The following is a 17,418-nucleotide window of genomic DNA, read 5'->3' on the forward strand; positions in this document are numbered from 1 at the left end:
AGAAAAACACTGGGGGGCGCTGCTGAGCACAGTAGCTCACACCTTAATCGCAGCACCTTGGGAGTCTGAGACAGGAGGAGCACTTGAGCACAGGAGTTCAAGACCAGCCTGGGCAACATAGTGAGACCTAGTCTTTAAAAATGAAATTTTTGGCCGGGCATGGTGGCTGAATGCTTTTTAGCTCATTTAAAAGAATTAAAAGTATTAAAGAGGCCGGGCATGGTGGCTCATGCCTGTAATCCCAGCACTTTGGGAGGCCGAGGCAGGCGGATCACCTCACGTCAGGAGTTCGATACCAGCCTGGCCAACATGTTGAAACCCCATCTCTATTAAAAATTAGCCGGGCGTGGTAGCTTGTTCCTGTAATCCCAGCTACTTTTGAGGCTGAGGCAGAAGAATTGCTTGAACCTGGGAGGCGGAGGTTGCAATGAGCTGAGATCGCCAGCCTGGGCGACAGAGCAAGACTCTGTCTCAAAAAATAAAAATAAAAATTTTTTAAAGAATCTAATAGCAAATGGTTTTTTTTTTTTTATGTAGAACTATTCATGTGCAAATGATTGTCTTCTTATTAATTAGGTTAGAGATAGTTTTCAGGAACTCTTTGAGAACCTAATGAATAAATGAAGGTTAGGTTTATTTTACAGCATGAAATGCAAAATGTGAAAGTTGATGGAGACATATTTGCTTAATTTAAAAGAAATATTTTATATCCAGAAATAGATTTGCCTCTGGAAAATTGAGCTCCCCATCCCTAAATGTATTTGAACAAAGGTAGAATGAGCATCTGCTAGGGATCTTGTAATAAAAAGGTTGCCATGTTACTCCTACACTTCTTGACAATCACTGAACACTTCATGTGATCATATCTGATTGAAGCCAGCTATAGCAAGGGTTCCCTCTCCTGAGGGGAGATGGGCTAGTTAGCCTTTATGGTCCTTTTAGATCAGTCAGTTTGAATGCTGATGACAAGGTCTTCTCCAAGGGCTATTATATCAGGTAATTTTAACCCTTATCTTCCTGACTTTTCCAGATTTTGGTTCAGATTTATTCTATATTTTCATTATTCTCTGCATATCTATTCATTGTACAGTATTCTTTGAATTTACTCTTTCTTATGATTCATTTTTGACGGGTGGATTTAACAGATGTTTCTAAGTTTCATAGTGATTATCAGAGGTTAATCTACATTTATTACTACTGATTAAATGAAATAATGAGTAATAAATGACTCACGTAATGAATACACATCTCCCCAAAGTCAAAGGGAGTAAACGTGAAGCACCCTTTAATTTGTTTTTTCCTCTCTTCTTTTGCAAGGTTATAGTTAACCTACTGATATGTTACAAAATCATCATATTCATCAAATTAACATGATGTTCTGTAGCCTGAATATTAAAAAATATAGATAAAATCATGTATAAGAAAGACTTTGATAAAACTTAATAGATACTGCAATAAAGAACATTTCTTCATAACTTCTTTGTATGTTACAAACCTATATTTTAATTTGTAGGTAAGAAGGTGTTTTACCCTGTGGTGTTCAGTCTTTACAATCCTGCCATTGTTTATGCCAACCAGGAAGTGCCACCACCTGTGGAGCAGCAGCTGGTGAGACTTTCACATTTTCAGTTATGAAAGACTCTAAAGATCTTTTCTAGACGTTTGTTGTGTAAGTGGAAAACAAAGTTTCAATAAAAAACTGTATTTCCATGAGCAAAGTTTACAACAACTATAGTTGTTGTAAACACATTTCCATAGTTCCTCTTTATACCCCCAATAAAATGCTTTTCACATTTATTGCTTCAGAATTAAATGTAGGGGGAGCAGAGTTTAGGTCATAAAGGAAAACCTCATGTCCCAGAATGTGGAAATTGTACAGTGATTTCTACCGGCTTATTTTTACTAATACTAAAAATTAGATTTTAAAAACCCTACTAACTAGAAATTAAATCTACTCTGCTAAATAAGAGGGAATAGTATACTCTGGTAAATTACCTGGAAAGTCATGGAATATAAATGCCATATATCAAAACCTACAGTTATTGCCAAAGCTAATTTTATGTAAGCTTTTTAAAATTTTTAAATAAACATTATTTTATAATAATTTAGATTTAGAGAAGTTGCAAAGACAGTACAGAGAGTTCCATACTTCACCCAGTTTCCTCTAATGCTAACATCTTATGTAACCATGGTACATTTGTCAAAGTGAAGAAATTAATATTGGTAAGTTACTGCTAAGTACACTACAGATTTATTAGGATTACACCAGTTTTTCTACTAATGTCCTGTTTCAGAATTGAGTCCAGAATACCAAATTGCTTTTAACATAATCTTTTATTGTTAATTTAATTGTTTATTGTTAATACTAAGAAAAAGAAATGATTAAGAAGTCACTTTAAGATGTTTAAAAAAATAAAAAATAACTTCAAAGAAAGTAATAAAGGCAGAAGTTAATAAAACAATAGATTGAGAAATATAGAAGCTTATGTTTATGTACAAAAAATTTAATCATAAAGTAGACACATTTCTGGTAAAAAGGAAAACATTGGAAATTAGAATATGAAAACATTGAGATAGATCAATTTTATAGGGTAAGTTTTCTAAATTATAAATAAAATGAAAGATTTGAGAATTTATAAAATATGAACACAGGCCAAGTTCACGTTAGTATTTTATGAATAAAAGAGGTGCAAGTGGGCCAGGCATGGTGGCTCATGCCTATAATCCCAGCACTTTGGGAGGCCAAGGCGGGTGGATCACAAGGTCAGGAGTTCGAGACCAGCGTGGCCAATATGGTAAAACCCCATCTCTATTAAAAATACAAAAATTAGCCAGGCATGGTGGCACGAGCCTGTAGTCCCACCTACTCGGGAGGCTGAGGCAATAGAATCACTTGAACCTGGGAGGCGGAGATTGCATTGAGCCAAGATCACGCCACTGCACTCCAGCCTGGGTGACAGAGCGAGACTCCGTCTCAAAAAAACAAAAAAAGGTGGAAGCTCTGAAGAAATTAAGAGCCATTTAAAAAAGTTATCAAAAAGTTACCCTGTAGGTACATAAATACAATGTTTTAATTTATGAGCTTTTCCAAACTCTCAAAGAGCAGGTAATATTAGCACCATATGATGTACTTAACATATTTTATGAGGCCACCATTATCTTGATATCAACACTTGGCATAGTACACACAGACACACACACACACACACACACACACACACACACAACACACACACACGCCTCTACCTTATCTGTAGGCCAGTATTATGAATATAAATACAACTAGGTTCAAAATGGCAAACTGAGCACCCACATCTGCCATATCTGACAGTGAATTATTCTAAAGAAAAGGGTACATTAGTACTGGAAAATGAGAGAAGGTGTTAGCAGCCATAAGTTTTGAGAACATTCTATAAGACGATAGCAGTTAGCATAAGATTTCTGAAGGAGAGAACAGACTAGAACGTGTTCAAGAGAACAGTGAGTGAAGATGGGGCTGCTTTGCATCCTCTGAGCTCATAGCAGACAGAATGGAGGGAGCCTGGAATAAACATGCTTCTGTAGGTGTGCTGAGAAGCAGGCATCACAGGGATTGACCCTCAGTCTAAGGCAGTGTGTGTGGTCCCTGGAGCTGGAGAGGCTGGTCGGGGTGGCTAGGGAGCCCCTAGACTACAGAAGTGAGCTACTGTTAGCACATTCCCCCTGAGACCCTGTTCTAACCTCCTTGACTGTGACTGGAGATAGGCCATTGTAATCTTAGCTAACAGCCGTGGACTTCTGAACAATACTTGAAACAAAAATGAGTAGCAATTAACCAAGACTAACCAAACATTTGAGGAAAAACAATACTATGAAAGAGGCACCAAGTGTTAATACACAGAAAAATTAACACATGAGTATATGAATACAGATAGAAAGTAATTTTAAAATATATCTTTGGGGAGATTAGAGAAAATGTTAAATTCATAAAACAGGATTTGTTGCTTTAAAAAATCAGAACTTGGGAATTGTGAAAATATTTTTAAAATCAGTAAATCGTCTGAATAGCAGAATGGTTACAGTTGAATCAGATTTTTAAGCTGGAAGACAAGCCAGCTGGACACATGAAGTTCACGAGATAACATGAGAGAAAGATTGAGACAAGGAAAATCAAGCCAGAAGCTCCCAAATTATTAATAGGAGTTCAGAAAAGAGAGAATATTGAGTGGAGGAAATGGAAGAAAAGTTTCCAGAGCTAAGCAGAAACCAATCTTCTGTTGTTTGGAGAACAACAGTAAAGGCACAATTCTAATAGCTTCCAGAGACACTAAAAATAGCAAAACCCAGCTTGTTCACAAAGGAGTGACAATCAGATTGGCATTCGCCTTCTTTTTGAAAACACTGGTGTTAGAAAACAATAAAGTAATACTATGAAAATTCTGAAGAAAAGTAACTTTGATTCTAGAATTCATATTCGACCTACTATTTTAGGACAAAATAGACATTTTTGAGCTTTCAAGGACTCAGAATTTATTTCTCACAGACCTTTGTAATCAAGTCCAGCAAAATGATAAATGTATACATTGAGAGAGGAGGACCTGAGAGTAAATAGTGGTGAACAACCAAAAAAATTAAGTCTAGGCTGGGCGCAGTGGCTCACGCTTGTAATCCCAGCAATTTGGGAGGCCGAGGCGGGCGGATCACGAGGTCAGGAGATCGAGACCATGGTGAAACCCCGTCTCTACTAAAAATACAGAAAATTAGCCAGGCGTGGTGGCGGGCGCCTGTAGTCCCAGCTACTCGGAGAGGCTGAGGCAGGAGAATGTCGTGAACCCGGGAGGCGGAGCTTGCAGTAAGCCGAGACTGCGCCACTGCACTCCAGCCTGGGCGACAGAGCAAGACTCCGTCTCAAAAAAAAAAAAAAAAATTAAGTCTAAACATTTGTTGATGTACTAGTGTAAATAGTTATGTTGACATAATAAAAAGGCAATTAATACCAATTTGGGATTAAGATGTCAGAGGGTTGTGTACATGGTATACTTATGTGTATTACCTAGCTGTCAACTGAGAGGGCCTAGAACCAGTAACACCCTAACAGTAACAAGTACACTCAGCTTCCAAATCTTAGTTTCTAATACTATTCTCCAATCAAAGGAGCCAGAGGTCCACGGAGAAATGGTTGATTCCAGGGCAGGGGCAAAAAATATACAAGAAGACCCTGGAGCATCTTACAGTGCCAGAAAGTAAGAAAGCACTCAACAAAAAGATAGGGGGAATGTGTCAAAGGGGCACAGGAGCCAACAGAAAGAGCTCCCAGTGCCCAAGCTGGAACAACCTGAGCAATGAAATAAATAACTTAAACCTGGATTATAACCCAAAGCATCAAATAAATAGCCATGAGTCTATACTGATATAAATGAGTGAGTGAATGAGCAGATAAATACTGAGTGACTAGATAGGAAAGAAAAGACAAATCTTCCTTACAGAATTCCAGATAACTTATGTAGATACTCCCTCTTCCAGTAGGTGGAACTAGGGGACTCACTTTCAAAGAACATAGTATGGAAAGAAAAAACAAACTTTTCACAGGAGAAACCCAGCAGACACCTTAACCAAAGGATACCATGTACCCCTGACATGACATAATGAGAAGGACACTTTAGCTCACAGTCCTCTTCCAAAAACATAGAACCCCAGTCCAGTCACAGGGAAAGCTGCAGCAAGCCCACATTGAGGAGCATTGTACAAAATACCTGACCATTCTTCCTCAAAACCGTCAGGGTCATCAAAAACAAGGAAGACTGAGAAACCATCATAGCCAAGAGGAGACTAAGGAGACATGACAACTAAATGCAATGTGGTGCCCTGGACTAGGTCATGGAATAGAAAAAAAAAAAAGACAGTAAAGGGAAAGCTGGTGAAATCCAAATAAAGTCTGGAGTTGAGTTAAATAGTAATATAGCAATGATGGTTCCTTAGTTTTGACAAACGTACCACAACAATGTAAGATGATAACATTAGGGGAAGCTAAAACTGGATGAGGGGTATACAGGAACTCTCTTTACTGTTTTGCAACTTCTCTGTAAATCTAAAATTATTCCAAAATAAAAGGTTGTATATTAAAATTAATTCAAAGCAAACAAAAAGAAGAGGTAAATAAAGTCAACATATAAGCGTGAAGGGAAGGTAAAAGCATGCCAATATTCTTTTTTTTTTTTTTTTTTTTGAGACGGAGTTTCGCTGTTGTTGCCCAGCCTGGAGTGCAGTGGCATGACCTCGGCTCACTGCAAACTCCACCTTCCGGTTTCAAGCGATTCTCCTGCCTCAGCCTCCCGAGTAGCTGGGATTACAGGCACACACCACCACGCCCAGCTAATTTTTGTGTTTTTAGTAGAGACGGAGTTTCACCATGTTGGCCAGACTGGTCTCGAACTCCTGACCTTGTGATCCGCTGGCCTCAGCCTCCCAAAGCATTGGGATTATAGGCATGAGCCACCGCACCCGGCCAAAGCATGCTAATATTCTTGCCTGGTTTGGAGGGTTATAGGGGAAGAACGATTTGAATGCTGATTCATTCTAGGTGTTGCATAGCAACTTAAGTTTAAGCACTTCAAGTTCTAGTTTCACCACTTGTAACCTTTGCAAGTTGCTTAACTTTTCTAAGCTTCAGTCTCCTCACTTAAAAGACAAAATCTTGTTTTCCTTGATGTTTAAAGCTATATTAGAAGTAAATGAGAAGGAAAAAATGGGTAAGACAGTTGATAATTCACATATTTAAATAGTCAGCCTTACTAGGAATAAATTAAAACAGCAGTATAATGCTTTGTTTCTGCTGTTAGGTCACTGCTTTTAAAAAGCAAAGCCATGTGAGCAAGACTGGGGGATGGGAGCTCATCTGTCGCTCCTGTTGGGGATTCAGGCCCGTTCTCTGGGTCGAGTTCTAAACAGATTCATCCCTCCAATCCAGTAATTTCCACCCCCAGCAGTCTTTCCTGGGGAAGTAATCGAGCTACATGATGGTAATATGCATAAATTGATAACATTAAAAGCAAGCAAAACTCTAATAATAAAAGGATAAATTGAATTATGGTACATTCTGTGGTGAATATTGCATATCAAGGAAAGTGTGAAATGTAAATACAGCAGTGTAAATGAAGAGGAAAATGTAAAGCTAAAAAGCAGGAAATAGCGTATTTATATTTTAGGTAACATTTGAATGATGATAATAGCTAATATTTTTATGAACCCCTTACTATGTGCAGGGTACTTGTTCTGTTTTGCCGACACATTAATTCATTTAATCCTCCTAACAACCTCTGAGGTATATACTGTTACTGCTCCATTTTTCACAGCTGTGCTGCAGTTGAGTGCCTGTCCAAGTACACACTGGCCTGAGTAGGCCCAGGAGGCCAGGTGATGTGGCTCCACAGCCTCCACTCCTGTCCACTGCACACACTGCCACTGTTACATTAATTCATCAAATATTGAGAGTCCCTTTGATGCCAGGCACTATCCACCACTGGCACCCTGACATTTAGACCCTAACAGATATGGCTATTGCTCGTGAGGATCTTTATTTATTAGGAGGTGACAGAAAGTAAAATCAGATAATACATGCCACGTGGATTATTAAAACAGACTGAGTTGCAAAGAGTGACTACGTGGTTTCTGTGGCTTGTTTGGTCAGAAAGGTGTTTCTGAGATGAAGCTGAGCAGAGCTGTCTAAAGAACAGGAAAGAACCAGCTAGGCCATGATTGGGGGATAGTGGTTTGGGCAGAAAGAACAGCTACTGGGTTTCCTAGGGTGTTTGGAGCACAGCCGGTGAGGGGCACATAGCTGGGCCAGGGCATGTAGAGCTTTTTAAGCCTCTGGAAGGCATTGGGATTTTATGCTAAGTGTGTTGGAAAGCCTTTGGAGGGAGAATGGATTGTGTGTGGCTCTAGCTGGCAGCAGCCAGTTAGGCTTTCACAGTAGACAAGGGGAGATGATTGTGGCTTGGGTGACAGTGTATTATAATTATGGAGAAAAGTATGGATATGATTCAGAGATAGGGCTGACAGAGCTTGCTGTTGGATTAGATATAGGAAATTAGCAAAGGAAAGGAATGGGAGAGGAGAGATCGGGATTCAGCTGGAGCCATAGTAGGCATGTGTTGTTTATCAGACATCCAAGGGGAGGTGCCAAGTTGCTAGTTGGCTACAGGGATCTGGCATTCTGTGAGAGGCCAAGGCGTGGGTATATAAGTTATGTGTGGATAACTGCATCTCCCACATGCTTAGGAGGCCTGATAAAACAGTGCAAGAAAATATTAACAATGAGGATTATGGACAATTTGATTTTCCTTCTACTTTCCTCTGTGAAAATGTGTTGCTTTAAAAATCAAACAAAACCAATGATTCCTTTCTCCAAGTCTGATAATATTTGAAGAATTTTTAGAGAAACTAAGTTACAAAGTTATAGTACTTATGTAATCAGAATTGGCATGGTGTAGAGATGTCAGAGTGGGTGTTTTGCTTTTTAATACTTTGTATCAGGGTTATATTTTAACAAAGAGATAAGAATATTAGAGACAGGAGTGGTGGCTCACACCTGTAATCCCAGCACTTTGGGAAGCCGAGGCGGGTGGATCACCAGAGGTCAAGAGTTCAATACCAGCCTGGCCAACATGGTGAAACTCCGTCACTACTATAAATACCAAAATTAGCCGGGTGTGGTGGTGCACACCTGTAATCCCAGCTGTTCAGCAGACTGAGGCATGGAAATTGCTTGAACCCGGGAGGTGGAGGTTGCAGTGAGCCAAGATTGTGCCACTGCAGTCCAGTCTGTGCAACAGAGTGAGACTCTGTCTCAAAATAATAAGGATAATAGAGTCTAGTCTTCATTTTGCCACTAAAATTATGTCTCTCTCTATATTTTTTTATTCAACACGTATTTATTGAAAGCTTGCCATGTGCCTGGCATTGTTCTAGGTGCTAGGAATATAGCAGTGAACAGAATCCACAAGTCCTCCCCTCAGGGAGCTTTACATTCTAGAAGGGGAAGAAGTTCTCCCCCTCAGCTCAAAAAAAAAAAAAAAAATGGAAAAGAAAAATGCTAACCTCATCCATCAGCTCCAATCTGAGCTGAGCCCTCAGGGCTGCCTGGTTCATTATGTGTTTTCCTGTTGATTCTCCTATTCTGTACAGCAGCAATTTCAGACTGTGCCCACTCTTCTCAAAATTTGTCCCCTCTGCAGACCTTGATATTCCTGCTATCTGCAGGAATTTCTGTGTAGGTGCCTTACAGATCACTCAGATTCATTATGGCCAGAACCAACTCCATGTTGTTCCTCTCTGGGCTGGCCCTTCCTCTGGGCTTCATCTTGGGGATGGCACAATTACATACCCACTGTTTAGGACAGAAGCCTGCTGTCATCTTGGTTGATCCTTCTCCTTCACTCCCCACTCCTGCCCATTCAATCACTTGCTGACTTCTGTGAAGTCTCTGACCTAAATCTTTTCCACATTCCACATCCATACACTCTTGCTTTCTGTACATACCACAGTAGCACACACTAGCAGCTTCCCATCCCTAGTTATAGCTGTTGCCTCTTTTCTTTGCAGCATGTATCACCACCTAAAATGTGTATTTATTTATTTACTATTTTCCCACCCAAACAAAGGCGCTTTGATGGCAGGGACTTTGTCACCTCTGTTTACTGCTAAGCCACAGTTACTAGAACCATATCCAAAAGATTAAACACTTGTTGAAAGTATGAATAAAATAAAAGAGGTTTATCAGGCTTCAACTTGTAAGCAGAAGTGATTCCAAGGACTCAGTGTCATCAATGCCCTGGTTTCATATTTCTTTCTCTACTTAGACTTCAGTGGTGACAGCCTCATATTAAAGCTGGTTTCTCACATGGTAGAAAAGGACTTTGGCAGTTCCAAGCTTTCATAGCTGCATCCTGCACTAGAGGTCAACAAATGTTTTCTGTAGAGAGCCAGATAAGAAATATTTTAATCTTTATAGGCCATACAGTTCTGCTGCAACTACTCAGCTCTGCCACTGCACTGTGAAAGCACCCATAGACAATTTGTAAACAGATCAACACAACTACGTTCCACTAAAATTATTTACAAAAGCAGGCAGCAGGCCAGATTTAACCAGAGGCCATCGTTTGCTGACCCTCCCCTATGACCAAGTGTCCTTTCTAGTGAGTCTCTTAGAAGAACGAGGGAGCTTTGTTTTCCAAAGTTCCCAACAACCCCCCTGGTTTACCTACTTGGCCTGATTTTTTTCAAATACCTATTAGTGAGCCAGTTCCTATGGTAAGTGGGGTGAGACTGTCTCACTAGTATAGAGACTCATGGTCCACTCTGAATCTGCTGGTGACAGCAGCTTCCCAGAATTCATGGGCTGCCCAGGGCCAGGTAATTACCAGAACAAAACTGTACCAATCAGGAAGGGGGTTGGGGGAATGGATGCTGAGTAGGCACCAGATAAAGTCTACTGTGTAAGGTTGATCCTGTGTGTTACAGTTTGTTTATGCAACTGTTGTCCTAGAATGTAAGCCCCTTGAAGTCAGGCACCACAATGATTATTAGTAACCTCAGCTTGCACCTTGTACAGGCTTTGAGTTCTATTTTTATTTGTTTTGTAAGGATTTAATAACATAAATGCATGTGATCCTTAATCAGTCACATAAATGGCAGGAAAAAAGTATACATTAGAAAATAATTTGTTTCATCGTTGATTAAAACTTCTGCTTCCTATGGAATTAAATTGTTTTTTTTTAACTAAGGTTCACAAAAAGGATTCTGGCTTTTGGCGAGATTTTGGCTTTGGAATGACTTGTCAGTATCGTTCAGATTTCCTGACCATTGGTAAGTATACTTTACATTTAAGGATAGGACTTTGTTTACTCCAGACTTAATGGTATTTTGCTAAAAGGTCTCAGATTTGAGTGTTTTCCTACTAAATTATGAGTGTCTAAGGTTAGCTAAAAAGAGAAACTGGATATACAAAAGGCAAAGTAAGTTTATAATTAATGTTTTGAATGGGAAAAAAGAGGTCATAAAGTATAATATTTACTTGTTCCTTTAAAATCAAAACACCTGTTTTTAAAAATACCTGTTTAACTTGTTACCCATATTTGCAGGTGTTTAGAGTACTCTTACAAAAGCTTTCTCTATACTGTTCTGCCCATGGGTTGTTACAGCTGGGAGTAATCTTGGTTATCTAGACCAAGGACTTTCACATTTTTTTGAGATGAAACCTCCTTTACTTGTCTGGTGAACTGTTACACAAAATCCCAGTATTTAATACAAATGAAAGAAGACCTGCTCTTTCTAGCACATCTTGGAATCACACCTTAGTCATGCATTCCCCTAAGCCTAAAGAGGGCCCATGAATAATTTGTTCTAACTATCCTTCTCCACGCCAGCTTCAGTCTTTTTTTTTTTCTTCTTGAGACAGGGTGCTGCTCTGATGTCCAGGCTGAAATGCAGTGGCACGATCTTGGCTCACTGCAGCCTCTGCCTCCCAGGCTCAAGCGATCCTCCTACCTCAATCCCCAAGTAGCTGTGACCACAGGCATGCACCACCACACCCAGTTAATTTTTGTATTTGTTTTGTAGAGGCAGAGCTTCATTATATTGCCTAGGCTGGTCTTGAACTCCTGGGCTTAAGCGATCTGCCCACCTCGGCCTCCCAAAGTGCTGGGATTACAGGCGTGAGCCACCATGCCCAGCCCCCAGCTTCAATCTTACCCAGCAAAATATAAAGCAAAGAATAGTTTAATAAAGCAGGCTGAAACCTAATTCCATGTCTTCTGATTCATTTAGGGCTAGCTACCTTTCTACAGCATAGAAGTCATAGAATATATTTTATATACATTCTAGGTCCATATCACATTCATTTTTATAATCAGCCTTTTGTTTTGGAAATCCCGCCACCTTGTCTCCTTATCATTGTAACACTTGAATAATGGAAAATCAGGAAATAACAATAAAAGGGGCATTAAATTAAACCAATGCTCTTTTCCTTGATTTCTTGCTTAGTTAAGCAAGAAGCATTTCACTATTCCTCAAAAATAGATTTGTGTACATTTTTTTCAGTGTCTTGAGTGCTTTGAGTTCCTTATCTCTTTTTTATGACAATTTTATTGAGAGATGATTTACATATCATAAAATTTATTAATTTAAAGTGTATGGTTAACCAAGTCATGTAGCTATCACCATCATCAAATTTAGAGCATTATCACCCCAAAAAGAAACCCCATACCCATTAACAATCACTCCTCACATCCTACCAACCCTCTTTCCCCCCAAACCTAGGCATCTACTAGTCTACTTCCTATTCCTCTTCTGGGAATTTAATAGAAAGCAAATTGTACAATATGTGGCCTTTTATGACTGGCTTCTTTCACTCACATAATGTTTTCAAAGTTCATCCATGTTGTGACATGTGTTAGGTACTTCGTTCCTTTTTATAGCCAAAAAATGTTCTATTGTGTGGTTATACCACATTTTGTTTCTCCATTTGTCAGTTTATATGCATTTGAGTTGTTTCTACTTTTTGGCTATTATAAATACTGCTGCTGTGAACATTTGTGTTTAACTTTTTGGGTGAACATAGATTTTCAGTTCTCTTGGACATATGCCCAGGAGTAGAGTTGCTGGGTCATATGGTAACCCTGTGTTTGACCTTTTGAGAAATTGCCACACCGTTTTCCAAATGGCTGCATCATTTTACATTCCCACCAGCAGTGTTTAAGAGTTCCAGTTTCCCCACATCCTCATTAATACATGTTATTATCTGTCTTTTTGTTTCTAGTATCACCCATGATAGTGGATGTGGTATTGATTGTGACTGATTATAATTTTTCTTATGATTAATGTTGTTGAGCATCTCTTGATGTGTTTATTGGCCATTTGTATATCTTTAGTGAAATGTCTGTTCAGATCCTTTGCCCATTTTAATTGGGTTATGGAGTTTCTTGGGCTTCTTGAATATGTACATTAACGTTTTTCATCAAATTTAGGAAGTTTCAGCCATTATAGTCATCTCTCAGTACCTGCATGGGATTGGATCCAGGATACCATGTGGAACCAAAATCCATGGTCGATCAAGTCCCTTATGTAAATATACATATTTGAATATTACCTGTGCACATCTGCCCATATACTTTAAACCGCCTCTAGATTGCTTATAATACCTAATACAGGCCGGGCACGGTGGCTCACGCCTGTAATCCCAGCACTTTGGGAGGCTGAGGCGGGCAGATCATGAGGTCAGGAGATCAAGACCATCCTGGCTAACAAGGTGAAACCCCGTCTCTACTAAAAATACAAAAATTAGCCAGGTGTGGTGGCGGGCGCCTGTAGTCCCAGCTACTCAGGAGGCTGAGGCAGGAGAATGGCATGAGCCTGGGAGGCGGAATTTGCAGTGAGCCAAGATTGCGCCACTGCACTCCAGCCTGGGCAACAGAGCGAGACTCGTCTCAAAAAAAAAAACAAAAAAACACCTAATATAATGTAAATACTATGTAAATAGTTGTTATACTGTATTTAAAATTTTATATTTATTGTTATTTTTTATTTTTTTTTTCCCTGATATTTTTGAACCATGTTGGTTGATTCTATGGGATGTGGAACTCATGCATATGGAGGGCTGACTGTATTTCTTTGAATACTTTTTCTGCTCCATTCTTACAGTTTTCTCCTTTGACACTCACTGTATGTATGTTGGTACATTTAATGGTATCCCACATTTTTCTTAGGCTCTGTTCATTTCTCTTCATTCTTTTTTCCCTCTGTTCTTCGGATTGCATAATTTCTATTGATCTATCCAAGTTCCCTAATTCTTTTTTCTGTTAGATCTACTGTTGAGCTACTCTAATGAATTTTTATTTCAGTTACTATGGTTTTTAACTTCAGAATTTCTGTGTGGTTCTTTTGATATATATAATTTCTTTATTAATACTCTCTATGTGATGAAACATTGTCATCTCCTGTTACTTCTTTAAGTGTGACTTCTTTTAATTCTTTGAACATACTTATAATGGCTGCTTTGGAATTTTTGTGTGTTAAAGCTAACGTCTGGGCCCTAACACAGGCAGTTTCTGTTGCTTGCTGGTTTTTTTTTTTTAAGCGTATGTCACATCTTGTTTCTTTGCATTCCTCATTATTTCTTTTTTGAAAACTAGACATTTTAGGTAATATACTGTGGCAACTCTGGATACTGATTTCCCTCTACCACCACAGCTTGATTTTTTTTTCCTTGTTTATTTATTTATTGACATGGCTGGACTATTTTAACAAATTATTTCATCCTCCTCCCCCAACCTTTTGGCAATATGAAGCCTCTGCTGTTGCTCCTCAGGGCCTGTGCAGTTATCCTAGGATGGCATTGGATTTAGCAGGGCTGTCTTTATCTCTTTCCGTGCCTCCATTGGTATCACTCCTATTAGACTCCACTGACTGTTCACTAATCGCTGTCTTGTTTTTGACAATGCTCTGGGGCATAAATTGCTCCATAATCTGTCCCTACTAAATTGGGCCCTTTTGCAGGGATAGTTTTTGCAGCAAGTCTTTGAGATTTGTTCAGACCCCAGGAGGTATATTCTTACTATCTCTCTCTGTGGTTCTCTCTAGTAAATTAGCTGGCCTACAGTTTAGCTGTTGCCCTCCTGGAGTTACCAGCCTCCTCTTAATTGCTTACTACCAAAATATCCATTATTTTCAAGAGGCTGGAATTTCTCTAAACTCTGAACTTCTCTACATTCTATTTTAAATAAAGTCAGTTCCTTAGGGAAGAACTTTGGAGCACTTTGTTCTTATGGACTGCCTCTCCCCCTGGGAAAAGTCCATGAGGTTTTGCCCTGAGGATGGGGACAGTGACACACTTATCATTAAGCAGAGTGACCACCTCTGCCCTATGAGCAGGACACTGGGTAGGGGCAGGAGGACCCCCAGTATTCTCAGCTGGCCACACCTGGAAGTGGAGCCTCCACCCTGTTGCTGTAGGCTGGGTGAAAAAGAGCTGCACCTGTTTGGAACTTAGACTCTTTATTTGGAGCTTCTGTTCCTTTCTGTTTCCTTTCCTCCTGGTATTCCCATTATACATATGTTACATCTTTTGTAGTTGTCCCACAGTTCTTGGATATTTTGTTCATTTTATTTTCAGTCATTTTTTTTCTTTGATTTTCTGTTTTGGAAATTTTTATTGTCATATCCTTAAGCTCAGAGATTGTTTCTTAAGCTAAGTCCGGTCTACTAATGAACTAAGGCATTCATTTATTTCGCAGTGTTTTTGATCTCTGGCATTTTTTTAAATTCCTTAGAATTTCCATCTCACTGCTTATATTACACATCTTGTGTGTTATCTGCTCTTTCCATTAGAGCCGTTAGCGTATTAATCATAGTTGTTTTAAATTCCCAGCCTGATAATTCCAACATCCCTGCTGTATCTAAATCTGGATCTGGTACATGCTCTGTCTGTTCATACTGTGTTTTTCTTATCTCTTAGTATACTTTATCATGTTTTCTGTTGAAAGTTGGACTTGATATACTGGGTAAAAGGAACTGCAATAAATAGGCCTTTGATGATGTGGTGGTGAAGTGTGGAGAGGGCGGAAGTCTTCTGTAGTCCCATAAGTAAGTCTCAGTCTCTTAGTGATCCTGTATCCCAGACTCTGAATTTCACACATGCCTCTCAATCTCCCCTCCTCTCCTGGACAGGATGACTAGAAGGGGCTGGAGTTGGGTAGATTTCTTCCTCCAAGTCAGTTAGGCACTGATAAAACCCCAGCAGGTTAGGCTCTGGTTAAATAACTTCTCTTAAGGACAGGCTTTGTTAATAATGACAACATGCTGTGGCATACTTTAAAATGATTACCTTTTCCCCTTCCCCACTGCTGGACGCATTAAGAGATTTTTTCTCTGATCTTCACCACCAAGGACCTGATAGAGCTCCTAGAGGTAAAACTCACATGAGTATGGGGGTCCCAATATGACCGGGTCCCCCTGGAATTTTTAACGCTCAGACTTGCCTCCCCTGAGCCTCCAGCAATTTGTCAATTACAGGTCAGGTTTTCCTACCTGGGTACTGGTTCCCACAGAGATTTCTGCTCCAGTAAGTTGGAATTCTTTGTATCTGCCTATCTGTCTCACCAGTTTTGAGGGCGGTGGTTTACCCTGTGACCTCACTTCTCTGTGAGAGACCTAAGAGGACTTGTTGCTTTTTCAGTGTTCAGCTTTTGACTTGTTAGGATGAAGTGATGACTTCCTAGCTCCAGACATGCCAGACCAGAAACTGGGAATGCCCCATTTGTTTTAAGTATATGTACCATCTCTAATATTCTAAGAGCTTATATCTACAAGGAAGAAAAGCTGATATGTATCAGACATAGCATTTAGTAAAGCTCTGATTGTTTAATACTTTTCAGAGATCTTCAGATTATTGTCCATCTGTTAATGTGAAATTAAGTGGGATAGAATTATTTGACAGGAGCCAGGCATGGTGGCTCAAACTTGTGGTTCCACTTACTAAAGAGGCTAAGGCAGAAGGATCACTTGAGCCCAGGAGATGGAGGCTGCAGTGAGCTATGATTGTACCTCTGCACTCCAGCCTGGGCAACAGAGTGAGACCACATCTCTGAAAAATAAAAATTATTTGACGGGCCAGGCACGGTGGCTCACACCTGTAATCCCAGCACTTTGGGAGGCCGAAGTGAGTGGATCATCTGAGGTCAGGAGTTCAAGACCAGCCTGACCAACATGGTGAAACCCCATCTCTGCTAAAAATACAAAAAATTAGCTGAGCATGGTGGTGCATGCCTGTAATCCCAGCTACTTGGGAGGCTCAAAAAAAAAAAAAAAAAAAAAAAGAAAATTGTTTAACAGATGGCTGGGCACAGTGACTAACACTTGTAGTCTCAATGCTTTCAGAGGCCAAGACAGAAGGGCTTAAGGCCAGCAGTTTGAGACTAGCCTGGGCAACATAGTGCAACCCTGTCTCTACAAAAAATTTTTTTAATTGGCCAGGTGTGGTGGCATACACCTGTAGTTCTAGCTACTGAGGAGGCTGAGGCAGGAGGATTGCTTAAGCCCAGGAGTTTGAGGTTGCAGTGAGCTATGATCATCCTACTTCACTCCAGCTTGGGTGACAGAGAGCTTGTCTCTAAAAAAATAGAATTAATTTGGAAGCCTCACTCTTAATTAAAGAATTTTTTTCTAGGTTTTTAAGAATCAGTTTTCTAGCTCTTCAAAAATATCTGGTTTGCATTCTCCCTGCGTCTTTAAAATGTTAGTTGTTTAGCTTGAACCTGGCTTGAAAATAGTCTTGACTTTATCTCCCATTTTATGGGTCTGCCTACTATTGGGGGAAATTCACCCCCAATATTTCACATAGGTTCTTTTCTATTTTCCCTAAGTGTTGACTGGTCTGAGAAATAA

The 17,418-nt window shown here is 39.7% G+C and overlaps 1 protein-coding gene across 1 annotated transcript in view; it reads left to right on the plus strand.

Annotated features, from left to right (window-relative positions):
• Positions 1–17,418, plus strand: part of CSGALNACT2 (chondroitin sulfate N-acetylgalactosaminyltransferase 2) — a 48,261-nt gene that overhangs the window by 26,676 nt on the left and 4,167 nt on the right. Inside the window, exons 6-7 of the mRNA XM_003271159.2 lie at positions 1,514–1,608; positions 10,764–10,845. Coding sequence (XP_003271207.1) covers positions 1,514–1,608; positions 10,764–10,845 — 177 coding nt within the window. The remainder of the gene's footprint in view (positions 1–1,513; positions 1,609–10,763; positions 10,846–17,418) is intronic.

The sequence above is a fragment of the Nomascus leucogenys genome, chromosome 18 (assembly GCF_006542625.1).
Source record: "Nomascus leucogenys isolate Asia chromosome 18, Asia_NLE_v1, whole genome shotgun sequence".
In the NCBI taxonomy this organism is placed as follows: domain Eukaryota; kingdom Metazoa; phylum Chordata; class Mammalia; order Primates; family Hylobatidae; genus Nomascus; species Nomascus leucogenys.